This window comes from Chroicocephalus ridibundus, chromosome 7 (assembly GCF_963924245.1).
Source record: "Chroicocephalus ridibundus chromosome 7, bChrRid1.1, whole genome shotgun sequence".
In the NCBI taxonomy this organism is placed as follows: Eukaryota; Metazoa; Chordata; class Aves; order Charadriiformes; family Laridae; genus Chroicocephalus; species Chroicocephalus ridibundus.
In genome coordinates this window covers 28,261,110-28,286,149 of record NC_086290.1, presented here as the reverse complement: position 1 = coordinate 28,286,149, position 25,040 = coordinate 28,261,110, and the positions used below count along the sequence as shown (strand labels likewise).

At 35.1% G+C, this 25,040-nt stretch overlaps 1 protein-coding gene across 2 annotated transcripts in view; it reads left to right on the top strand.

Moving 5' to 3' along the window:
• The window catches only part of CCDC141 (coiled-coil domain containing 141), a 101,621-nt gene that overhangs the window by 44,522 nt on the left and 32,059 nt on the right, over positions 1 to 25,040 (top strand). For both annotated transcript variants that reach the window (XM_063341871.1, XM_063341872.1), the window contains exons 8-17: positions 4,065 to 4,259; positions 10,103 to 10,275; positions 15,158 to 15,299; positions 17,128 to 17,247; positions 19,169 to 19,360; positions 20,351 to 20,527; positions 22,029 to 22,208; positions 22,782 to 22,907; positions 23,503 to 23,691; positions 23,997 to 24,176. In XM_063341871.1, the coding sequence (XP_063197941.1) occupies positions 4,065 to 4,259; positions 10,103 to 10,275; positions 15,158 to 15,299; positions 17,128 to 17,247; positions 19,169 to 19,360; positions 20,351 to 20,527; positions 22,029 to 22,208; positions 22,782 to 22,907; positions 23,503 to 23,691; positions 23,997 to 24,176 (1,674 nt within the window). The remainder of the gene's footprint in view (positions 1 to 4,064; positions 4,260 to 10,102; positions 10,276 to 15,157; positions 15,300 to 17,127; positions 17,248 to 19,168; positions 19,361 to 20,350; positions 20,528 to 22,028; positions 22,209 to 22,781; positions 22,908 to 23,502; positions 23,692 to 23,996; positions 24,177 to 25,040) is intronic.

Sequence of the window (25,040 nt, the reverse complement as noted above, 5' to 3'; positions counted from 1 at the left end):
TATTATTTTTAATTATTATACAAATAATAACAAAAGGAGGATGCATATATTCAGTTGCACTTTCGTTGCCTTTTTTTGGTTAATTATTATTAGTCCCAGTTAAAAGCTTCCAAGTGCAGTGTTGTTTTCTCATTAACATCTATGTGTTTAAATGTAAGTAAAATTTTGATTAGAATCTGACCATGGAATGCATTTGGTACCAGTCATTCCAGCTGCAAGTATTGAAAGTTGATGACCTTGTGGTGCTCATATAATTGGATGTCAGGGGTCCACACCTCATTCATAAATAGGCCAATTAAGCTGTGTGTTTGGAGAGATCTCCTTACTACTTTTTCCCAAGTTCTTCAGGTAAAAAGGAACAAATACAGCACAGCAGACTGTAATTATCCTCAAAATCCTTATTCTTGCTGAATATTATTTAGGACAGAGAGACAAAGACAGGGTTGTATGAAAGGGGAACAGTGGATTAAATAACGCAGTGCAGGTTTCACTTAATTAAAAGTGCGGGCTGAAGATTATTGCATCCAGATCTCAGAAGTGGTGTCATTATTTTCATTTGAAAGAAAAAAAAAAAAATAGAAAAAAGATTTCACTATAGGTGTTTATCAGTAAAAAAAAAAAATGTAAAAAAATGAATCTCTTTTTATTTCACTAGGAATCTGAAAGCATTCGGTTCAAGTCCTCAAGGAATACTTGTATGGGGTTTGGTTTTGGGTTTTTTTTGAGTGTTTTCTTGGGAAGTCGTGCAATTTCATTGCAGGATATTCTAGAACAGCAGTATTTTTTACAAGCATACGAGGAAATATAGCAGGCAGCAGGTGCTTGTTTGTGGAAATGCTGACCTTGAAAAATCTCTGAGAAGGCTTTTCATAAAGGTTCCCTTATGGAAGGAAAGAAGGGCTAGGATGAGTGAAACAGGTTTGCATCGTTGTAAGCATTCAGTGCAGGTAGGTTGAAGCATAACCAGAACACAGTTCTTCATGGAATTCTGGTATTCTGACACATATTTCTTTTTCAAAATTAAACAAAGCTAAATTTGTTTAAGTACGTTGAATTATTTTTCTTATTAAACCGCTTAGAAGCCGGTTGAAACATTTTACCTCTGTTGAATTATTTTATGTTGGCTTTTGGTTGTTTGGGTTTTTTGTGGTTTGTTTTTTTTTTTTTATTTATTTTATTGGTAATACTATAATAAAAGTTAAATGCAAAAGTAGATTTAACATGAAAAATCTAAATAAGGCATTAATGCAGATCTAATTTGCAAATCTAATGATAGATTTTTACAGCTGCTTAGCTCTTCCATGGCAGAAAGGTGAGGAGTATTCACCACAGTGGAAAAATGACTTACAAACTCAGCAGGATTGTCATAATTTTCCTTTTCCTAGTCATCAGATTTTCAAGATGAAAGAAAAGTTGCATTGCACAGAAATAGGATACTGATCAAATAAGTCTGTAATCTGAAACATTACTACTTCAGTGAAGGTATTAGCAGTCCTTACATGTTTATTAACATTATGTCTTTTTTTAAATTTTTCCTCCTCAAAAACCTTACTTCATACTTAAATAAGTTTTAATATCCTTTTAAATTGATTTTAATTTAATGAAAATATGCATGTTAAAATCTTGTTTAGAGTCTCATTTATCATATAAAATGCGTATCCTTCTTTTCCTCAACTTTGCTAAAATATTTGTCTCTGTTATAACCTGCAGCAGTTAGTACCACAGACTAATTAACACAGAAAGGTTCATCACTTAATATACCTTGGTAGAGATATTAAAGGTATTTTTCTATAGTTCATGATTTTGAGACTACTGTTGCTATGTATTGACATCACACCAGGCATCACAGTCCTTATTCCCATGGGCTTGTTCATATTTTAAAATTACTTTTGTTACCCATGTCAATACCCTCTGTTTCAGCTTTAGTTCATGTGCTGTTCATGTGCAGAAATGAATCCAAAGTTCAAGGCAAGAACATACAGGCACGGTCTGGTCTTGAATGCGTGTGTTTTCCATTTTGAGGTGTGTTTTTCACTGACCTGTGAGTAATGCTAGGTCTTTTTCCTGAATTGTTCAAGTTAATCTAGAATGCAGCAAGGAAATTAGTCCTTTCCATTGGAATTACCATGTACTATTTAAGCTTGGCTATGTTGGGCAATGGGTACATTGGGAATTGTAGACTGTCTCTCATTAGTTCTTGGTCCAGATCTAGTCCATACCAATACGTAGGGAGAGGTAACTGCATCTGGTGGAGAATACTGTGTAAAATAAGTTGCTGATCTCTTTGCACAAGTGTTTTTACCATGCCAGTTGTTGTCACAACAAGGGACAACATCAGGAAAGGAATGCACTGACCTACACAGATCAAAATAGGTCTACTTCCTCTTTCTGTGTTTCGAAGAAGGATAAAGCAGCATGGTGGGACACTGGGGCAATTAAAATTGCTGCTATTTGTGAAAGATCTATGAATAACCAGATTACTACTTCTGGGAAAACTTCCAAAATAGCGTCCTCCACTAGCAATAATTTATCTAAAAAGAAATATCAAATGTGAGGCTAATGTTCATTAAACATGCTGAAAATAAAAGAACCTGCCCTATAATCTTGTTGTGCCATGTGCACAGTTTGGAGTCTTTTAATGAAAAAATTCGTGTCTTATTTTTAAATATTTTTCTGTCTGCTTTAATAGACATTTGGTACAGATCTGTGGAAGGAAATGATAAATGAATTTCAAAAAGGTTCTTCTCTTATTTAATTCATTACCAGAAAAAACGAAGGAAATATGCTACCTAAGGCATGGGAAATTGCAGTATAGTTATCAGAAGCTCCTTTTAATTTGAACAGCATAATAATGTACCAATTTTAAGCGTTGACAGGCACAGCAGGGATAAAGTACACTGTGTAACAGTTTTACTGGTTTATATTTTTTTCTATAAAAACACAGGAAAAACAAAGAAGCAACTGAGCACCAAAGCAGTAATTGCAAGACAGGAAGAGATGAAATGTCATTTTTCTTTTGACTCTCTTAAAGCAAAGCTCTTTTCTGTTTAGGCTATGTAGTCTGATATGCCTTTCAATACCTCTCTATAACCTACAGAAGATATTGAGATTGAATAATAGTGTTAATAATAGTGAATAATAGAATTAATAGTATTTATCACAGCTATAAAAACATAGGGGAAAAAGTTTTGTTCATGAAGGTTTAATCCCTAAATTTGATGTATAATTTGGGTCAGTACGCTAGAAACGCAAATCAGTTCACTATGAATAGTTGAAAAAAGAAATAGGAGTCAAACAGAAAATCAGTTCTGATTAGCTAAATATGCTTCCAAGTGGTGCAATGTAGGCAAAATATCTATATGCAAACTTGTACTGATTCAGCTGAATCCTTTTTAAAGCACCTTAGTTTTATGTACCTACCTCAATTAAATGTCAGTAATGTTTCTGACTATGTGGCTTGAAATGCTGAAGTACGATCTTCCTTTTTAAAGCACCTCTTCCATCTGTCACTGCCACTAGGAAGGCAGAGGCATGCTTCGAACCGACTTGTGGTTTTGTTTAGAAAGTCAGGGAATATGTACAATGGAGAGTGTCAAGGATGATAGCACACCTCACTGTAAAGGAAAGTAATTTCATTTGATTGATTACCAGACAGCTCTCAGCAGAAATTGTTTTGCTGGAAGCAGCTATTATCTAGGCAATATTTTAATTTGTTCTTGGTTAAATCATTGGGCTTAAGGAGGTGTTTGCCATGGGAGTGTGGTCTTACCCAGTAGAAGTTTCTTGTCTTTACATTATCTAGACCATTTTTCCCGGCAGACAGACTAACAACTGCTACTTCTGCCTGTGAAACTGTGCCAAAGAATGTAGAATACCACCACTGAAAACTCTGTCACAAAACCCCTAATTTGCTGAGAAATCCCTCCCAGTATAAATGCTGTTTTAAATGGTGATAACTTTCAGGCCTATAAATGTGATACATGTTTTCCAGTATTCATATTATTATTGTGCAGGTATATCACTTTTTTATGTGTAATTGATTAAAATAGAATTTTTCCTTTTAGGAATGGAATTGCACTGTGGAACAACTGGAAGCCGAAGCACTTAAGATCTTGCTTTCAGAGGACTATACAGAAAAAGAACATCTAAAGTTTTCAAATCAGAAACTCTCTCTGTTGCGAGAAGAAGTGTGCTTCCATATGGAAGAAAGGAAAGCCCTGCTACAAGAGGCCAATGACTTTTTTCATACTGCTGGCAAGGTTGGTAAGAAGCCAAGTCTGGAATAATAACCTGATAATACAACTGTCAGTGTGCTCTTGAAGAGATTATGTGAACAGCGTTTGCTAAACAATTTGGAATGGAAAAATACAAATCTGGTTACCTTTTAATATGACCTTTCACCTCAAAGTTTGAAATTGCAAACACATTTTAAAAAACATTTTTTTTTTTTCAAATAAGTATATTAAGATGAGCACTCAGTTTCCGAAATAAGATATTTGGGAAATATTATCTGCCAAAAACTGGACTTTAAGATCATGGGCTCTCTTGTGCGATACAGGAGTTGCTCTAAAATACCCAAACTGTTACAGGCTAGTATGGATACCAGAAACAATATCTATACTTGCAGTGGTCTCCACAGGGGCTAATTAATAATCAAACATGAGAAAAATCAAGGTCAATATACAATTCCTCGTGGTGGGCATGTAATATACTGCACGGTCTAGACATGATGTAACACCAAAGTGGCCAGTTAAAAAAGTACAAAACTCCCTTAGCCACAGCACAAATGATGAATTATGGCCCACACGTCTACTAAGGTCAGCAAGTTATTGTGTAGGCAATAATTTCCATCACCGATGTACTCATGTGGAGAAGCAGTGATTCAGATTCCAGAATTATATTCTTGCAGCTCTCACAGGAGAAGGCTAAGAGGGGCCTATCTGTCTACTGACTTCTATATATTGCTTGTTTTGTGTGAGCTGTGTTTGAGTACAAGCAGCCTTGACTAGTATGTCTGTTTAATTTTCTGTCCCTTCCCAGTCTTCTGTGATGAAAATGGGTAAATCATTGATGACCAAAAAAAATATGAATACTTTAAAGCTAAATTTTTACTTTTTTCAAACACCACGTCCAGTAATGACTACTTGTATGAAAATTATTTTCATAAAATTCGTCATGAATTTTTGTTACATCCTATTTAAAATACTTTTTTCCTCTATAATATCAGCTGTTTATCATACTTGAATACTTCAATGCACTTTCAAGAGTTCTGTTCATCATTTCTTTTCTTTTTCTTCATTGACCGTAATGTAAGCATGAAAAGAGTACTCTTGTAGACTTTCTCTTCAAATCCCTATCCCAAAACAAATATATCAGATTTTTTTCTTCAGTCATCTTCTGAGGTTGTTTTAGACCAGTCATCATGTAGTTGTATGTGAGTTAGATTACTTTTGATATTCTTACTGGCTCAAGTCTGAAGATCTTAAAATTATTTTTCAAATGCTATGATATTACAGGGTAACACTTAATCGCAGTTAAAAATATATCATGAATTTTTTAGTTAAACTGATTCAATGGGGAATTTTAATAGGTCTTCAGTAAACAAATGCTGTAAAACTTATTACTCAAGTAAAGAAAATAGACTGAAATAAAAAAATTAAAACGCCAAAAAAAATTGCTATATAGGAGTACAGTACAGTCAAGGAAATGCATGTAGAAAGGAATAAAATAATAATGGAATGATAGACATAATACAAATTACTTGAGATTTAGCCACATTCAGTCAAGTAGAATTAAAATGGTGAAAGGGTGCACTTATGTGGAAAAGAAAATGAGTCTTCAGGAATCCAGTGTCTATTGTTTGCTGTAAAATGCTCCCAGTTAAATCTAAAAGATTTATAGGTTGGTTACTGAAAGTGTATTCACTTGTATTGCTTCTGAGCCTTTCTCTTTTGAGAGACTAGATTGAATTCGGAATGAGTCTTTCCAAAAATTAAACAATCCTCTGAACAGTTTTCCTTGGTATAAGCAAAATGGTTACATCCGGTTTGCAGTGAATGTATGCCCGTATAATGAAAATCAAAACCCTATTTGAAGGCTAATTTGGTGCCAACTTCAACTGTTTTCTAGATTGGAGAGATGAAAAAGAAGTTGAGTAAGATTTTTTTCCCCTCTTAAGAAGTAGCGCTGTAAAATCTTGAAAACTTCCAATTTCCCCCAAAATGTTAGAATGTTGAGGTGGGAAGAGGGTGGCATAGTTAATTCAGAAGTTTTGAACCTAAAATCGGGGTTGAGCAAACTCATGGGAACAGCTGATAGAAGCTAATAGATTAATAAAGAATTGAGGGAGCTTAATATCATTAAGTCAAATCCATGGATATGTGTCGGGTTAACAATAGTTTTTTTATGAGAAAGCCAAATAAGGATCAATAAAGATGAAAATAGTGTTATAACAGACTTCTGTAAGGTTCTGTTACTGCTATTTCTTGTGTTCATGGTGAAAGTGAATAATACTAAATCCTCAAGACACTCTCAGCTAAGTCAGAGCCAAATCTGTTTTAAGCCTTAAAATGGGAAAACAAGTAGGGATTTTAATCAACAGATGAGCTTCCAGTGGAAATTGTGGATTGACTGCTGGTATTTTTAGAACCATAGAACCATAGAATGGTTTGGGTTGGAAGGTTCCTTAAAGATCATCTAGTTCCATCCCCTGTGCCATGGGCAGGGACACCTCCCACTAGATCAGGTTGCTCAAAGCCCCATCCAGCCTGGCCTTGAACACTTCCAGGGACAGGGCTTCCACCACCTGTCTGGGCAACCTGTTCCAGTGTCTCATCACGCTTGTGGTGAAGAACTTCTTCCTAACGTCCAGTCTGAATCGTCCCATCTCTAGTTTTAATCCATTCCCTCTGGTCCTATCATTACCTGACATCCTAAAAAGTCCCTCACCAGCTTTCTTGTAGGCCCCCTTAAGATACTGGTAGGCCACTATAAGGTCTCCTCCAAGCCTTCTTTTCTCCAGAGAAAGAAGGTTCTTTTCTGGTTATAATATTTGTAATTTATGTGTGAGTAGTAGGTAATGAAGACAGACGATCTATTAGCAACTATACGGGCAAGGAAATCTTAGTAACATATGATTTTTCTATCCAGCAGACAACAAAATCCACAGACAAATGTTGAACTTTGCCAAATTCCAACCAGTAATAGAGCATATTTTTAAACAGTGAAGAAATGAGCGATTGGAACAGTTTGCACAGTTGTATTAGATTTTTCATAGCTGCAAACTGCATGATATTCTTTAGTTAAAGCAAGAAGTAATTTAGTAATTTGTTCAGCTTACCATATAATAGAAGTCAGTTCTGTTATTACATTTTAGTATTAATGCACAACAACTTGTTAAAGGAAATTTATGTGAGTTAGAGCAGAAGGATTAAGCAAAGAATCCTCTATGTCATCATTCCTTGATGTCAGTAGAGAACTTATTCAAGCTTTTTCCAGGTGTGTGAGATCAGATAAGAGAGCTCTCTCTTAAAAAATGGGTTCTTAATTTTGTTGTCTTTATTTAGGGCACAAAGCTTTTAAAACATTAGGACTTTAGCCAGTGGTGCTGACCAGCTGCCTATTACACTGCAGTTAAAGAAAACAAGCATTTGTATGCTTTTTGGAAATACTAAGCAACTAGACTCTGCTATCTGAAGGCGTCCCATTGAGTTTTGTCTCTGATAATTTTGAAAATAAGGAGCTACACCTGAAAATTTTCCTCTGAAAAGACAAACCTCAACATTAAAGACCAAACCTAAAATGTGAAATCTCTCTGCTTTGGTTTTACAGCAAGCCTGTTCTTCAAGTGCACGCACAGCAAGTAGTGTTAGTAATGCAAAGTTTTTTTCAAAATCTTTTAGCTAGAAGACTATTTAGACAAGTTTATATTTCAAGGTGTCCAAAGACCAAATGGTCTTTTTGTATTTTTTTTTTTAAACATAACGTTTGCAGGTCGTTAATAGAATCTTTAAAAACAGATAATTTCCGATGATAGCTCCAACAGCAATCTTCATAGCTTTATTAAATATGCTAAAAAAACAACCTAAAGACTGCCTGCACTAATTTTTGTTTTAAGCACCAGGTGGGGCTGTAATCACGCTTGTCTTCAACCCGTACTGTGTTGCTTCGGTATTTTTTTAGCAACACATAAACAATACTTAGCGTTGAAATTATTTACTGACCCTTGAATTGAGAGGGATCTTTTGCTCCGATAAGTCTAATCTTTTTTGATTTCAATTATAATGAGGAATCTGAGATAGGCTAATGGAAACAGTGTTAAAACCGTTGCTGATAGTCAACCTCCTTGTAGTTTGGACAAGGAGCTATGCAAATATAGGCCTATTGCTTTGCAAGCAAAGGTGGCATCTTTCAGAATATAGCGCTGTGCCTTGTGGAAGCACCTGTTGAAGAAAGCACTGTCAGGTGTGTCTCCACAGCATGCTGTTACACCTGCTATATGTAACAGTGAAGAAACCACTATAGTTAGTATAGTTCAGAAAAGAGTCATTTTCAGTCGTTCTCAGGGTATACCTGAATCTCTGAACCCTCTTTACATGTTAAGGGCAAATGAAAAAAATAGGGTATTAGTTGTTTTGAACTAAGTCAAAGAGAACTCCTTTTAGATCTTGCGTATCTCATTGTCATTTTAATTTTTAATGAGTTCAGGAAAATATAAATGCAGAAGTATATCACTTGCATTGTTTTTGTGCTCTTAAGTGTACATTTGGCTGTATTCTGTTGTATATTTGGGATGTATTAAGTAATATTTTTCTGCACGTTTGCAAGCTCCGTGACTCTTTTGTAATCATCTACATTGCTTGCTAAGCTTTCCTTTAAATATCAATCCATTTCTATATTTATGTAGTTACCTTCGGTTTGACTTTCTGCAGGGGAATGTCTGTATAGATGTCCTCTGAGAATACTTGGGAAATGACGTGGAATAGTCTGAGGTTGCTTTGGTATGGCAAAATCTTAAAAAACATTAACTTCCACAGCTTTAAGTAAATAAATAAGGCTTTTATTGAGTAAAAGTATGTTTGCAGATTCACATTTTTAGTTAGCCGTGGAGTATCTTGTGCTTTGGCACTCAAGTTACTTCAAAATTCACCTTCTGATTTTGAACTCCAGGATGTACATAGTTTCTTCAAACTACTTCAGGTGCTGGATTTTTTTTTCCTCCAATGTGCCATTGGAAAATTAAAAATCATTCGAGATAGTGTAGATAGTAACTAGCTTTAAAGCGAACATACAGGAGGGACTTAAAGGTGGAGCATTCTCGGCTTGTAGCTGTGGGTATTGGAATGCAGACCTCTGCGTGATCCAGTGAAACTTATTTTGCTTAACCTTCTAGATTCTCTTTTTCCTTGTTAATGGAATTTTCAGGTTTGTATATGTTGTTAGTCAACATGATTTTTTGGTGATAACATTCAGTATAGGTAGAAATCAATAAACAAATAGAGGTCCATATTGCTGAGTAGAAGCCTTGCTGAAAAATCCTTTCCTTTCTTTTGATCTTGGTAATTAGTAAAGCACAAGGAGCTGTAGAGAAACAATTGAACAGGCACAGGACTTAGAAAGCGAGAGAACTATCTGGAGCCAGATGACAGTAGAGAAGCAGAGGATATACAGAGGGATTATGTCCTTTATTTCCTTGAAAAGATCTCAAAACTATGTTCAGTGAATGAGGAGGACAGACTGAACCAAAATAAAACTAAAGCAAAATAAAAGAATTACAGTGGAAATCATGCTGTATTATACTTGCTATTTTAGTTCCGCTTCAGTATGTCAGATTGGTCTGACTATTGCTGAAAAAATGGAATAGTTTTAAATTCAAAAAGTAATCATGATTGCACATGCCCATACTTGTATTAACTCTTGTTGAATTATACTTGTGTTCTTATGTGACTTGCAAAGTCAATATCAGGCCCTAAATTAAAATACTGCTTTTCTTTTGTGAAGATATGCCAAATATTAAATGTCTATCGATCATCTATTTGTGTAAAAGAATATACATGCACATTTTAAAGAGAAATATTGACAATAGATGTTTTTTGTTTTCCAGGTTCTTGATGGTCTTGAAGGTATTGAGAATTACCTGAAAATCTTTAATTCAGAAGGCTTACGTTTGCCTATCGTGATAATGAAGTATGAGGAATTACAGGAAGCAATTAAAGATTGCACAGCAACTACCTTGCAAAAGGGACAAACTTTAGTTAATAAAGCAGACTCTCACAGGTATTCCCTCCATTTTTGCCTATCTATCTGCTGCATTTCTCCATATTTACCTGTTGCTTTGTAACTCAACTAGTTGGAATCAGACCGCATTTAGAGCCAGTGTAGTTAACTAAGTAGGTGTGCATTTAAATGACCTGAAAATCAAAGTTTATGCCATACTTATCTGTTGGTATTTATACAAACCAATCTCTTTAACAAAAATCTTTAGGAATACTACATGCTGCTTGTAAGAGTGGTGTCAAGCAGTGGAATTGGTATGTTAAAGTGGTATTCAGAAACAGTGGTTTAGTTAACGTTTTGGAAAAGTAAATATATGTAAATGAAAATTAAAATATCAATGGCTATGAACACTTCCCGCTGCACGATGTAGTCCTTTTAGACCTTTTTGAAAGTTATCATTATAGCAATTATAATGTGATTTGAAGCAAGACAAAAATACAGGTGTTAAGCCAAGTGCAGAAAATATGGAAGTTTCTCCACTTCTTACTAGTTTTAATTCATGAATGAAGTACTTATTTTTTTTCTTCCAAAGCTTGCGTTAGTTATAATTATGATGTACTCTACAGATATGATTTTTACATTGGTGTAAAGCACGACTTCATTTAGAATCAGTCCCAGTGGCTTAATATCTCCTACTTTTCAGGTCTTCAGAGGCTGGTGCAATAAGAATGAAGATCGTTTACAATAATGAGTTCTACTTCAAAGACAGAGCAGATGACCATGGCTGATGGTTGGCTCATGGTCAGCTTAGCTCTGCCTTTCCATTAGACGCTTAAGTCCTTAATTATTCCTGAAATTTGAATAGCTTTACTTCAACCCAGCAACTGAAAGTCTAGATAAGATTTTCCATTTAATCTCATGACCTTGCAAAAAATTTTATCCAAAGTGCCTTCACCTGTCATCCTAGATGTAATTGGCTTGAGGGATGAAATAGAAAATTCAAATAAAAACTTGTTTTGCGAACACATAAAGTTGGCCTTGCAGCTATTGTTACTACTTCAGCATCTCCTGATATTTTAATTAAATGGAAAGGAAAGGGATTTTCCTCAGTGAAACTTTGATTCCTAAACCAGCCATAATTCCGGAATGCATGCTTCTGTTCTCTAGGACTTTTTGTTCTGCTTGACGTTGCCTCAACAGAAGATGATGTGTTTCAAATTATGTCTGCACAGCATTGATTAATGTTAGGAATGCTAAAGACCTTGATAAAATGAATCCCTAAAATAAGAAGTCGTTAATCTTCTTTCTTCCTCATTGAGAGTCTTTAAAAAAAGTTTTAAACAGTCCAAATCAGGAGTGGGATACTAAAATATCATAGGTACACATCAAGAAGAATGGGATGAATTTGTCAAAATAACCCTATCAGTCATTTCTGGTAAAATTCAATAAAAACAGTAATGCACAGGCAGACCTCCTGTGTGCCAAAGCACTGCTCAAGATACTCTTTAAATAAAGAAAGAAAGGTAAGATTTCTGCCTAGAAGGCATTCTAATTTAAAAAATGGCAAAGCATTACACCTGAAGCAGCAGTGATTTAGAGAAGGAACTTGAAACTTAAAACAATATCAATAGGCAATCTCACTAGAAATGTGTTTTGCTGTTTCTTAAGAACAGTGAAAAATTGCAGGCTCTCAAATATGTTAAATGTCTGCTTGCATCATAAAAATAAGCAAGTCCCTTTCTAAGAAAAAAACACAGAATACTGCAGCTTTTTAGTTTTTCCCTGCTGCCTTCAGGCCTCATTGCCCAAATGTAATGAGTTTGCCGTATATTTCAATGACTAACGCTAGCCCTTCTGTGCAAGTGGAACACTTTATATTCCTAGACATGGGCTTGAGGATTAAAATAATGGAATAATTTAAACTGGTAAGGAACTCTGGAGGTTACTTGGAGCAATCCCTTGCTCAAAGTCCGTCAGTTAGATTAGGTTGCTCAGGGCCAAATTTTGAATATCTCCAAGGATGGAGATTCCATAGCCTCTCTGGGGGACCTGTTCTAGTGCTTAAACACTCTCCTTGTGAAACATGTTTTTCTTTATCTAGCCAAAATTTCTGTTGCTGCAACTTGTGAACATTGACCGTTCCCTTTGGCTGTACACCTCTGAAAAGACTCTGATACTGTCTTTTGTATAACCCCACTTCCACATAGATAATGAAAGACAGCAATTAGATCATCTCTTCACCTCTACTCTGAACAGAGTTCTGCCAGCACCCCGTTGTACATCATGTGCCCTGGTCTCCAACCGTCTTGGTAGCCTCTGCTCAATTCACTTCAGCTTCTCTGTCTGTCTTGTAAATGTGGGGACCCAAACTGGCCTCCAGATGCAGTTTCACAAGCCCTTAACAGAGGGGAGAAATCTGCTGGCTAGTTTCTTCCAGATGCAGCTCAGCACAGGGCTAGTCATCAAAGCCACAAGAATGATCCTGACTTGCATTCAACTTTCGGTACACCAAGACAAGTCTACGTTTTTTTGCCTAACTCATGGCTTTAGGAGATACCCAGAATTCTCCCACCCAGCTCATAAGCCTAGTGATGGTGACACAGTGAGTTCTTGTCAGCAAATGCTGTAAGGTGTTATATTCTAGAATATTAATTTTACCCAGAAATTTTAATGTTTTGAAAGAGGAACAAGGGAGGCCTCTCATTGTCATGAATAAGTCACTGTGCTATCCTTAAATGCTGGCCAGTATTTAGCCCAGTGATTAACCCACATGGGACAAGATTTGTATGAACAGCTGAGGGTCAAAGGAAGAAGATTTGGACAGAAAAGAGAACTCTTATCAAGGCTAAATCCTGATGACTATTTTGTTCCCTTTATTGCACAATTCATTGGTAGTCTTAACTGCCCTCAGACTTCTCATTTGCTTTTTCTAACGACACTGTCAATTTTGATGAGATGATGCCCTGAATTGCACCGTATCTTCTGAAAGAGGCTACTGGAAAATGCGTTTTTAATGCAGTATCAAAGTGGCTGCCTTGTAGTTCTGGTTTAAATGCATTGAGAGAAGATAGATTACTTGAACATTAAGAGAATTTAAATGTAGATGGAGTTCTGTATCCACATTGTTTCATTATTTTCATTTTCAGAGTACACAAAAATAAGCCAGGCATTTTGTATGCATATGATTAGGTAGTTATAGTAGTTTATGATTTACAAATCTAATACTGATACCCTCACACTGAGGTAGGACTATGTTTAAGGCTAGTGACACTGGCTTCAGTGACATAATTGGAAATCCAACTCACAGTAAAAATGGAGAAATATTATATTAATTCTGTCCTACTTTCACATCTTCTTGAGGCATGTTGCAGCCTCATACTAAAAGTCCAAATAAATGAAAATGCTGAAAATGTTCACATTGGAAGAGTAGTAAATTATAGAAAAGTGACAGAAGGCAGTTTTTTATTGTAATCCTAGAGTGTTTCGGAATGAAAATATTGGTAAGTCTGATTTTTGAGATCTCATATTTTCAAATTAAAGCCAGCTAGAAAAACAGGAGGAGCAAAAATTTATATGTATTAATTCTAAAAAAAAATATACAATCAGGAATTTTTGTCCATTAAGAGAACCCTTGTTACTTTGCCAGCCAATTAGCTTGCCTATGAGTGTAAGAACAGTCTTTATTTTCCTGCTGTTATAAATTTATTGTGTTAACTCACAGCAAAGCAATGATTCTTTCAAACGTTTTGTTGAGATCTAAGTTATTTTCAAAACCTATAAATCGTGTTCTCTTAGTGTTCTCTTTTTAAAGAAGTGATGCTAGTAGAAGTTTTTAAACATACCACTTTTTAAGGAGGACTGAAATAGTGGAGTGACATTTTTAGAATTTAACCACAAACTGGCAGGTTGATAATTTTTGAAAGAGTAATTTACAGAATTTAAAACCATCTACTCTCTAAAAAGCACTAAAAATTTTGTTTCTCTTTGTGACCAGTTCTTGGGTCAGATACGAACAGAATGGTCTATTAATACCATAATTCATGTTAGTGATGTAGAACAAGATTTTTCTTTGAGGTTGCAGAATTTTAACTCTCTGAGCCTGATCTGAAGTGAGGAGAAAATTTCCTTTAATTTTAGAGGACAAAGGAGGAAGCTTTGAATAAGTACCTGTATTAACATAAGTTTCTGATGAAACTAAAGTAATGAAAAAAATATTTTGAACATGTTTGTCTTACACGAATTCTTATGATGATGAACGAATTTCAGTAGTAAATCAATTGATGTGTGGGATTCTTTTTTTTTTAATCAAAACTTCAGATCTTAATTTTATGTGGTAACTTCTTTACAATTTGAAGAGGACTGCCTCAGGTATTCAGATTGTGAATTGTTTCTGTGATAGTAAACATCTTAAGCTATAAGGCAAGGTATTGTTTTGTAAATTGATGTCTTTTCTCCAGTTAAAACAGCATCTTTGAAGAAATGTTGACTCAGAATGTATATGACATTCTTTTTTCAACTACTGAAATATTTGAAAGTCCAAAGAAAACATTCTTTTTAAAGTAGAAGTGATATGCCATATATTTCCACTCATTTTAGGCTGTTCCATTTGTGGTTTTAGTCTTTAGATAGTATAACTAAAGTCAGAATTATTTGTGAGATGAAGTATTTCTCAGTGATTCAGGATATCTGGCATGCGAATTTAACTTACGAACTGGTGATAAATTATATGTTTGGAAATGTCATTCCTGTGTTCTACTCATTATCAATTTTGTTTGGATTCGTTTTAACATTATTCTTGGTTATTTTTCTTTTAAGGGTCACAGTTTAAAATTCATAAGTTACTTGTCATACAAATCAACAGAAAATGTGGTTTTTAAAAAAATCTTTATCATCCCGATGAGCAAAAATGAGAAATAACAGCAGTTCTACTTTTCCATTTTAGCTCTTGGGTCACAGGAATTCGGAAAATGATGGAATATATTAAAAAAAAAGTAGATCAATTAACCAGGCAGTGTCCACATTATGAAGAACTTACTTTGAAGAAACAGCAATGGACTGCCTCCCTTGAAGATCATCTAAATAAGGTACTTCATAATGTGTCATCTTCTTATTGCATTCGTGAACAGTGCATTGCATTTCCATAATTTAGCAATGTGAATTAAAATTGACTCAAATAATTACAAATAACATATTGGTTTGTTAGAGAGCGTACAGTTGTAGTTAGAATGCTGTTATCAGCACAAATGAACCTAAAGCTGTTCTGAAAAATGTAGCTGTTTCCATGAGAACATTTTATCAGTGATCTTCAATAAAGCATGGATTTTCTTGGTTAATGAACTATTACAATTTTTCCTTTTGGAAAAGAAGTGAGCATTCGGACTGTGACCTGCATGCAGGTTTGCTATACTGGTTCTATGTCTTCTGTTTCATTTGGCTGAAGATAAAAATAAATGTGGCAAAAATGAGGGTTAATAAGCATGGTGACTTTGAACTGTAGCAAATTTTCAGTACGGCTGAAGGAGAGTAGATATTGTTCACTATAAAAATTCCCTTTATTCATTAAGATACCGATGCATCAAGGACATCACAACCTTCTTTAGGCTGTTGAATGGTCTGTAGTACTGCAGACCTTTTTAATGACTTCTCAGAAATGGAATAGACAACGCTCCTAAATAAGGTTCCAATGTGAATTCAAATTAAAAAAATATACTCTTTTAACAAGGTTCATATGAAGGAAATCCCAAAGCATAGACCAAAAAAAGTAAATCAAATCTAATGACTGAATAACTAAGTCTGCAGTCTGATATTTTATAATATTTGCATTATGTTTATAATGAGCTATTCTGAATCAAATGGGAAGATAATTTGCCATAAAATGGTCCCTTTGCATACAATTTATGTAGGAGAGGTCTTGTGGTATTAGAACACAGGGAAAGTCTTTTTGAGTTTTGTGGAAAATAAAAGATTTGCTGACAGCTGCTGTTGGTCTTGTAGAAATGATGTCACCAGCATACTGTGAATTTTAAGCTGAAACTTCCATTATGAAGGTAATTTTTACTAAAAATGTAGACCCCAATTTTGATATATGGTTTCATTCTGCAGTTTGTTCTATTCACTTTGCACCCAGTATTGCATTAGAGAGGATCCCATCTTGAAGATTTGAGTCATGATACATGATCTTTCATTACAGTGGACAGTGCTTATTGTTATACTCCTACCAAGAAAAACATTTTTAATTCTGCTAATGCAAAGTATCCCAAAGAATCTGGTGCTAAATTCAACTGCCCCTGAGCTTCCTGTAATGAAGTTTGAACTTCAGTCAGCAGACACTTCTTAAAATATATGGGACTTGTGAATTCACCTGTCTAATAATAACTATACATACTACGGCTGTTATCATTTGCCTCTGCTCTTCATAATCTCCTTTGTTATCATCATGCATATATGAATCTTACAGTGGCAATGAAATGGAGTTGTGTACGTGTATCTGCACACAAACACGTCTCTTGTCTTGGCAGAGAAGCTTTAAATGTACTTTCTGAAAAAAACCTGGAGCACAATAAAAGTATTTCTGCCAAGGTTATATCTAGATTATAATGCAGTTGTGCCGTATTGAAAAAACAAGCCTTGGGATACTTAAGGTAAAGAAAAGCACTATCAATAAAATGAGAGCAAACAGAAGTTTTTTTTTCTCAAATTCTGACCATACCTGTTAGAATTTTCTTAAGAGAAACAGTAGCGTTTTCTTCTATATATTTCATTCCTGAATTTCTCTGATTATACAAAGTACATAATCTAAACACAAACAGACAGGTGTTACTACACTTTTTTTTATACAAACTGCTGTTTTATACTGTTTTTATACTGTTTGCTTGTATAAATTAACTATATAAACAATGCTTTCAAATAAAGGTATCACAGTGGATTAAAGAAATCACCCCGATGCTTGCAGTTGGCATGGAGATCGGTTCATGTTTGTCTGAGTCAGAAAGAGTTTTGAACAAACACCTTGAACTGGCTAAACAAAAAAAGGTAAAAAAAAAAAAAAGAAGCTTTTGGGAACAAATGTATGCTGTAGTTCTAAATAAGGCGAGAGACAGAGTTTCTTATGGATTCTTGGAAAGAAAATGGGTCTATAGTTTAGTTTAAAACGGTAGTTAATGAAAAACACAGTTAATGAAAAAAACCCCATGGAAATCAATCCTTATATCGTTGGTTATCCCCATTGTCTCTATCTCATCCTGTTATTTTTTTCTGCCTCAAGATCCCAGTATCAGCCCTTGATAGGAAGACTCCTCCAATGTGGATTGCTACTCCTACCTGAGGCACCAAGTTTAAAAATTGTCTAGGCACAGAAAATTCTGCTTGTGGTTTATTATGCCAAATAAAAGGGATTAATTAGCAAAAAAGAAAAAAGTAGTTCCCAGGTGAAAAAAAATTTGAAGGGAGCTGTAAAGTTGCCATCAGATAGCCATGGGTCATGTTGGGAATGAAGCCATGCTAGGAAAGCACTGCAGCACCCAGCTCTGTTACACAGATGAGGGTATTTTTAAGTCACATCCAAGGCCTTTCCAACTGCCACAGCAGTACTGCTGTATCTGAAAGTGGCTTAAAACAAGTTGAATTCCTTCTGTGATCTTGACACAGGTGCATATTTCATGGCTAAGTGGAACAATATGGCAGTATATATTTTAGGAGTATATTTTTTTTTTCTTAAATTCTAATAACTCCATTACTCCTATGGAGTTCTTTTTTATTTCAGGCAATAGTTTGCGTAACCCAAGAGCTGTATCTGTACAGCGTCTGTGGAAATAAAATTCACTTTAAAGAAAAGCGGGAGAGCACGTAGTAAAAAATATAAAAAGTTCAGCAGATTAGCAAGAGCCTCTTTTTGTTCCACAAGACTGTATAACAGTTTTTAGTGTCTTTTCTGCCAAATTTTTGCATGCCAGGGTGTTACCTTTTGTTGTTGCCCTGACAATAGTAACTTCTACCTATTCTTTCTGTGGATTGTGATATGCTGGAGTTTGCACTCTTGGCTGAATGTCAGCGGTAGATATGCTAAGTGTTATTGAGTTAAATATATAAATGTAGATAAGCATTTACACATAGATATATGAAGCTATGAGTTAAGACAGTGAATCTGAAACCCAGAATCGCAGCTGAATCATGGAAATGTTAGTAACTCAGCTCTTGCTGAGACAGCATACTATGACTTTCTTCTGGGTCTGAGCAGTTGACGCAGTAACAGATACAACCCACTATTTGATGTCCATCTGATTTCTGCAGATTTGTTGCATGTATGAACATTGTTTTGGGTTGGAATGCAGGCTAGTCTAGCTTGAGGGGTAGGGACTAGTCTGGAGCTAGGAAGCAATTATTGATTCGAGAATGAAGGCATGAGTGGAACTAAGATTGATAAGGCAAAGTGCTACAAGGACAGGCCTTAAAGCAATTACAGCAGCAGCAGCCTTACGAGGACCCAGTGCTTCTGGAATCTCACTAGAGTGAACACTGTGTTGTTCTACAAGAACTGAGTATCTGAGAAGCAGCTAAGAGGGATTTAGACTCAAGAGAATCAGTTCAGAAAAATGGCCTACACTGTTTATTAAAGGAATTGTATCAGTCCTGGCTATTGATGTTCCCATATGCAATGCTTCTGCTGTTTTCATTCTTACACTTTGGTTTACTTAATCTGAATATCGAGATTGCTACTGGTTTTTTCCCATTGAAAAGTTATGTTAATAACTACATCCATAGTTTTTAGTATAAAAAAGTTAGAGGAAAGAAACGGTTATTTTTAGCAAATAATGTCCATTATAAGCTCTTCTTCAACTAAGTAATTGAATTATACATAAGAAAGCAATACTACTGAAAATTAACAATGTGATATCAAAACTCGCAAGTCGTTTTCAGTCATTACATGTGTTTTTCTATGCTTTTACCCTCAAAGGAAATGTCACATGAACTGGAAGCAGCCGAGAGAATCACCAAAGATATGGAAGAGTTTGAACCTGAGCAGCTGGCAGCTTTTTCTAGCAGAAATGACTTTCTGAATGAAGAACTGAAAAAAATTGAAAAAAAAATTAGTTCAAAATTAGAAATTCTAGAAACTTATGTGGCCTTTTTAAAGTCAGCTACGGAGGTACAGATTACTTATTTATTCTCTGATTGGACTGTGGAAATCTTACAAGCGAAAAATGTGCTTTTAGCTAGCTAAGACAAATCCCGTAAATGCTGTGCCATGGAAGCAATGCAAGTCTTTGTAAGCTCCTTTGTACTTTGAAGGAGATCTGTTTCATCAGGGCAAGCAGCCCCGATCATTGACCTTGCATCACCATAACGACTAGTCTATGTAGAGATTTTCTACTGATTTAAATCTCCATTGTAGGAAGTATTATAATTGAATTTTTACTTTTTCTCCTGTGCACATACACTCTCTCATATGCATAATAAAAATGCTTATGTGTATGTACTCTGACTCTTAAATTTACTTATTTTGCTTTATATAATTTTTAAAATATTTCACATAACAGGTTGATATAGATATTTATTGCTGTTTTGCACTACTTCTACTGAATTTCATAGTTCATCTAAAGGGCCTTAAAAATTAAATATAAACCAGTTCCAGGTGAAATCATAATCCATTCAATACCAATGTAGTTTTGGTAGCTGTGCTAATGATGCCAGGATGGTTATTTTTCATTTTGATGTGATCCTTGTTTTAAGATTCTACAAAACTGTTATTCTTTTATATTTAGAAAGAGATTGAGGATGGAAATAAAATCTATCAGATAAAATTACCCATAAGATTTACTTATTTGAAGGTAAACCTCCAAAAAAGTTGGATTGCGTCTACTTCTGATTATTGCGAACTTCAGTTACTTCATATTAAACAGATCTGTAAAAATCATTGTGTTTCCACCTCTCTGCTTGCCATCTACAGGTTTAAAGGTTCTTTAAAACTTTTTTATTATTTAGTTTTTGTATAGCTTTTAGGAAGGATAATAGAACTTAAACCTGGAAAAGATTCAGAGGCTTCTATTCAATTTTACTGTCTGTGTACCTTATGATTATAGCAGTTCAATTTTTGATTTGTTTTTTTTTTTGATGCTTATTTGATGTCTTTCTGTAGGTAAATGATGATATTCAAACTCTGAAGGAGTTCTACAAATCAGAATCACTGCAAACAAACAAGGAGGCTGAAAATAAAAATGCAATGGAATCAGCTAATACTCAGTGGCAAAAGGCTATAAAGAAGATTTTTTCAACTCAAAATATGGGTTGCGATTTTATTACTTTAGTAAACATGGTGAGTAAAATCTGATAAACCATATTGAATATTTGATGTTTGCCTGTGATGAAGTCTAATCCTAGTTCTGTGGCAAATGGATTTCTTCAGTACCTAGTTTTAAAGGGACTAATGCCGCTATAAACTTCTCAAGTATTAAAGTATTGTTTGAGTGCTAATGGCATAATAAGTTTTGTGGTTAACAATGACAGAGCCCTTAATAAATGATCCATTCCATGCATACAAGTATAATACATGCACATATCTGTTTTGTTCATGTTGGAAAGCAGCATATGCACCAGTACAGTATTAAGTTTATTTCACTTCCACTAAGAAGCAGTCTTTACTAATTGAGTGTATAAAGTTCTTCTGAAAAAATGGGTGCTAGAGCTACTTCCTTACAGGTAATCTTTCCTGGTGTCTTTACATTCTGTCTTGGATTTAGTTGCACTGCCTAGGCATGCCTATCTAATTTTCCATCACCCCGTTGTGAGATGATCATTTGAGATGTGCAATCATTCCCTAAGTCATTCCTCCTCAAGTGATCCCAATTAATGTAGACAATCCTGGATATCCAGCTGTTCCTTCTGTTTTTATAGGACAGACTAGGGAACAGTTACATTAGGGTGAGATGGGGGAGCTGGTGTTGCTAACATACAGCAGCATGGGAGATAAGCCGGAAAAAACTACTTAGGAGGGAAGGTGCTCAGGCAATTAGTGTGGGCTAAAGTGTGTGCTGTCACAGCTGGATGCAGCCAGGCACAGATAAAATAGTGTAAAGGCAAGCTGAATATGTGTGAATATGAGATTGCCCTGCAGTAGCTTAAAGTCTAAACATATCTTCAGATATTATCTCTTTAAAGACCCGGAAGTGTGTCGCCACCATATTTTCTGCTACTCTGATATTCTGAGGTTGTAGCTTCTAAGTATCTGAAAGATACAGATCATACAAGTAATTTACTAATGCAACTTTTCTTAAAAGAAAGATTCTGAAATTGGAAAAGCAGAAACAGCATTACCCAGTTTTCTAGTGTTTCCGATATGGGCTCTGTTAAAAAGAGGAAAAAACCCTAAACGTTCAAATGTTAAACATTTTATCCTTCCTATGCTTCGGTGTTGGTTTGTTTATCAGCACAAAGGAGTGGTCTTTTCTTCACCCAAGTCACTTTCTAGTTGCCATTCCCCAAAAGGCGATTTTGGGTTGTTCTGTCTATTCAGAAATGAGTTTATTTTGTATCAGTGTTAAACAACTGTCAGATAGCCATAATTCGGTCATTACTGACCTGTTCTAGGTTTTAAAATTTAACATTAGCCATGTCCTCAATATACAAATTCTGTTGATCTATGCCTATTTCTCAGAGAACAGTGTATTTAAAGACACCTAGAGTACCAGAAGTTTTCAAAGACCTTATGGTAGAGTAGTTGTTTTTTATTGAGATTTGTTGACACTTTAATATTATGAGGGTTTGATTGTATTTTATAAAAGCATTTGTGGAAAAAAACGTGTCTGTTCATTTGTCAGGTAAATGAGAGTTTAATATTAAAAGTAGAAAAATCTATACGAGTAACAGAAGATATCATTGCTAACCTGAGTAAAGAAAAGAAAGAGCTGACCGATCTTTGGACAATCTGGAATTTTAAAATCACTCAAGTAAAACCCATCAAGCAAAAGTGCCGGATATTTAAAGAACAACTAAAAACTGTAAGTAAAAAAGCTAGAAAGAAAGCAACTGTGGCAAACATTTCTAGATTTTTATTAGCTTGTCTGTGACTTTCTCGTCAGCTATTACAGGTATCGTTTAAGAGAGAGATGATCAGTAAGATACTTATCCATAGCCTATTCTGTCATTCAGATAGTCAACAAGAAGCATGAAATGTTTCATAGAAAATAGACTGAGTGTATGGGTCCTCTGATCTCAGTGTCTGAATTATTTTTGCATGCTATCGTAAAGACTTCTATCACCCTTGTCAGAGGGTTTGAGACAGAGAGATTTATAGTTAAAAAAATAAATAATACATTAGTGACCTTAAATTCAGAATCTTTTTTTTTTTTTTTTTTACACTAGTAATCTCGTAATGAAATTTAATGACAGCATTTGGGTGTCTGTTTTGGGGAAGATTCTTGTTAAAAATTCAGATTTAAGTTTAAATTTTTTTTATTTACTACAGGTAAATAAATAGTAAATACAATAAATTTTATTTTTTCTTTCTGTTCTTTCTTTCTTTCTAAATTTTATTTACTATTTACAAACTGAACTGTTTGATTACCTTTTAGACTACCCGTGGATTACAAATTCTTCAAGAAGCACTCCAGCTTGCACAAACAGTTGACCTTGGAAGTGACCTTTTTATTGTTCTGGAACTACAAAAAAAGCTTAACCAAATGAAACCACAGTATCAGGTGAGAAACCGAGCTGGTGAAGTGCGTGCAGGATCAAAAGCTCTTTTTTGCACAGTAAGGATGGACATACACCCAGACAGAGCATCTGGGGTTGCAGTGTTTTATGTTTTACATTACTTTTCCAGAGGGAAGGGTTTGTGTGCTTACAAGGTAAGGGAGAAGGCATTTTACCTTCAGTGTCTAGAGAATGTCTTATGTGGTGTTAACTGGGTACTAAAGTGGCACACAAGCATTGGGGTGGTGGAAGTAGAAGGAGAGCATCAGCTTCATGCTTTCAAGTTAGAGCTGGTCAGAGGCTGGGGTGCGTCATACTGAGCTTCCTACCTCCTCTGAATACTGAGTTTTAGCAAATCAGTCTGCTGTTCCCCTGCAGGTCAGTTTGACTTGTTTTGATCCAAGGCTCTTTCTGGGTGAGAGCCGAGATGCGTGCCTGGCAAAAAGTAAAGTATTTGGAGAGTGTTCTAAAAACAACATGGCATTGATTTTTCCCCAAGGCAATTTACCATTGTTAGGTTATTTCATCAAATGTAAAGGAAAACTTGCAATTATGTTTGTGTAATTTGAGTAACTTCTGCTTTTTTTTTTTTTTTGCTAGCAACTGAATGCTGAGCTTGGGTACCTGATAAGATTGTTAGAATTGCCAAACCAGAAGGGATTTCCTGTGAAAGAGAATTCTGAGAGAATAAGTGAGCTTATTCACCTCCATCAAGTGGTAAAGGACACCATGACAGAATATGATGAGATTTTCAACAAGACAGTCAAATTCCATCACATTAAAAAAGAAGTGAGTGTAATCTTTTAAATTATACCTTCTTGTTGCAGTTAAACTCTTTGGCTTTGGTGCCTGTTGTCTTTCTTTTTTTTTTCCCCAAACAAGCAGCATTAAACCACCTGATGATCAGAATTAAAATTTTGGATGTAAAACTGCTTGAATTTGGAGAATTGAAAATTCAGACCTGAATCCAAATTTAATTACTTAATTCCACGTCAACAGAGTTAAGGGTAATACATTATGGCTAAGGAAGGAACTGTAAGCTTTCTTTCACATTATTTTAAACACACACTGATTTGCATTTTAATATATTCCAGCTGGAATGTCTATCAAAGTCAGGAGAACTGGATATTCCTGAAATACGTGAGGACCCTGAAAATGTGCACCATGCTAAAGCCTACCTTGTAAATGCTCAGGAGAAACATGCGTATATCAGACAGCTATATAAACTGCTTATTACCCAGGGAGTGGATATCTTGTCTGCAGTGCAGCAACCTGTGAGTAGACTTAGAATGGTTTGTGAAATCAAGGATAAATATAAAAGATGATTATTGGAGCTATCTGACTGACTTTTAGATGTACAAAAAAATGTATTAATAGTCTGAGAAAAATAAATACAGAGCTAAGATCTTTTTAAAAGAAAGCAAACCATAAAATGTATAACAGTTGTCATTTTTAGATTTCTACTTTTGAAGTTTACAGGTATACAGCCATCAAAGTAAATGAAACATCCAGAAACGATGAAACTTATTCTTCAGTGATTACTCACATTCTGAATGGCTTTTTCCAAGAGAAAAGAAAGATTAATTTATTTGAAACCTTGTTTTAATTTTTTAGCGGTCTGTGAACAGATTTTACTCTGGAAAACATTGAAATAGATTTGAAATAGGGAGGAAATTAATCTTAAAATATCAGTGCTTGCAGGAAAAAAAAAAAGCATGACCTCCTGGTCTCTAGTATTCTTTGTGCAGTTCAAGGCCCTGTTGGTGACTTCTTGAATGCCACGTCTATATATTAGAATCCTGCTACTTTCTAAAAGTTGCTTTGCATGTTTATTCTCCTATAAAGAAAGGATAACAAAAGGACAAAAAGTAAATATAATTAACAGTGTTACCTTATTAGTGGATCCAGACTGATTTGCATGGCAAAATGGATATCATTTTAGAAAGGAGTTATTTATTCAGGGCAGAATTGTCATTGCCCTGTGTTCATTTACTAGGGAGAAAGCGAGACATTCCCTTACGACCTGCATAGATTATCCACATTGCCAGTCTGCTCTTCTGACTCTGTAAACTGATTGACAGCAGGAAGGAGCTAATCTCCAGGTGGTAAAGGACTAGAGCAGGCCAATTCCTCTTTAG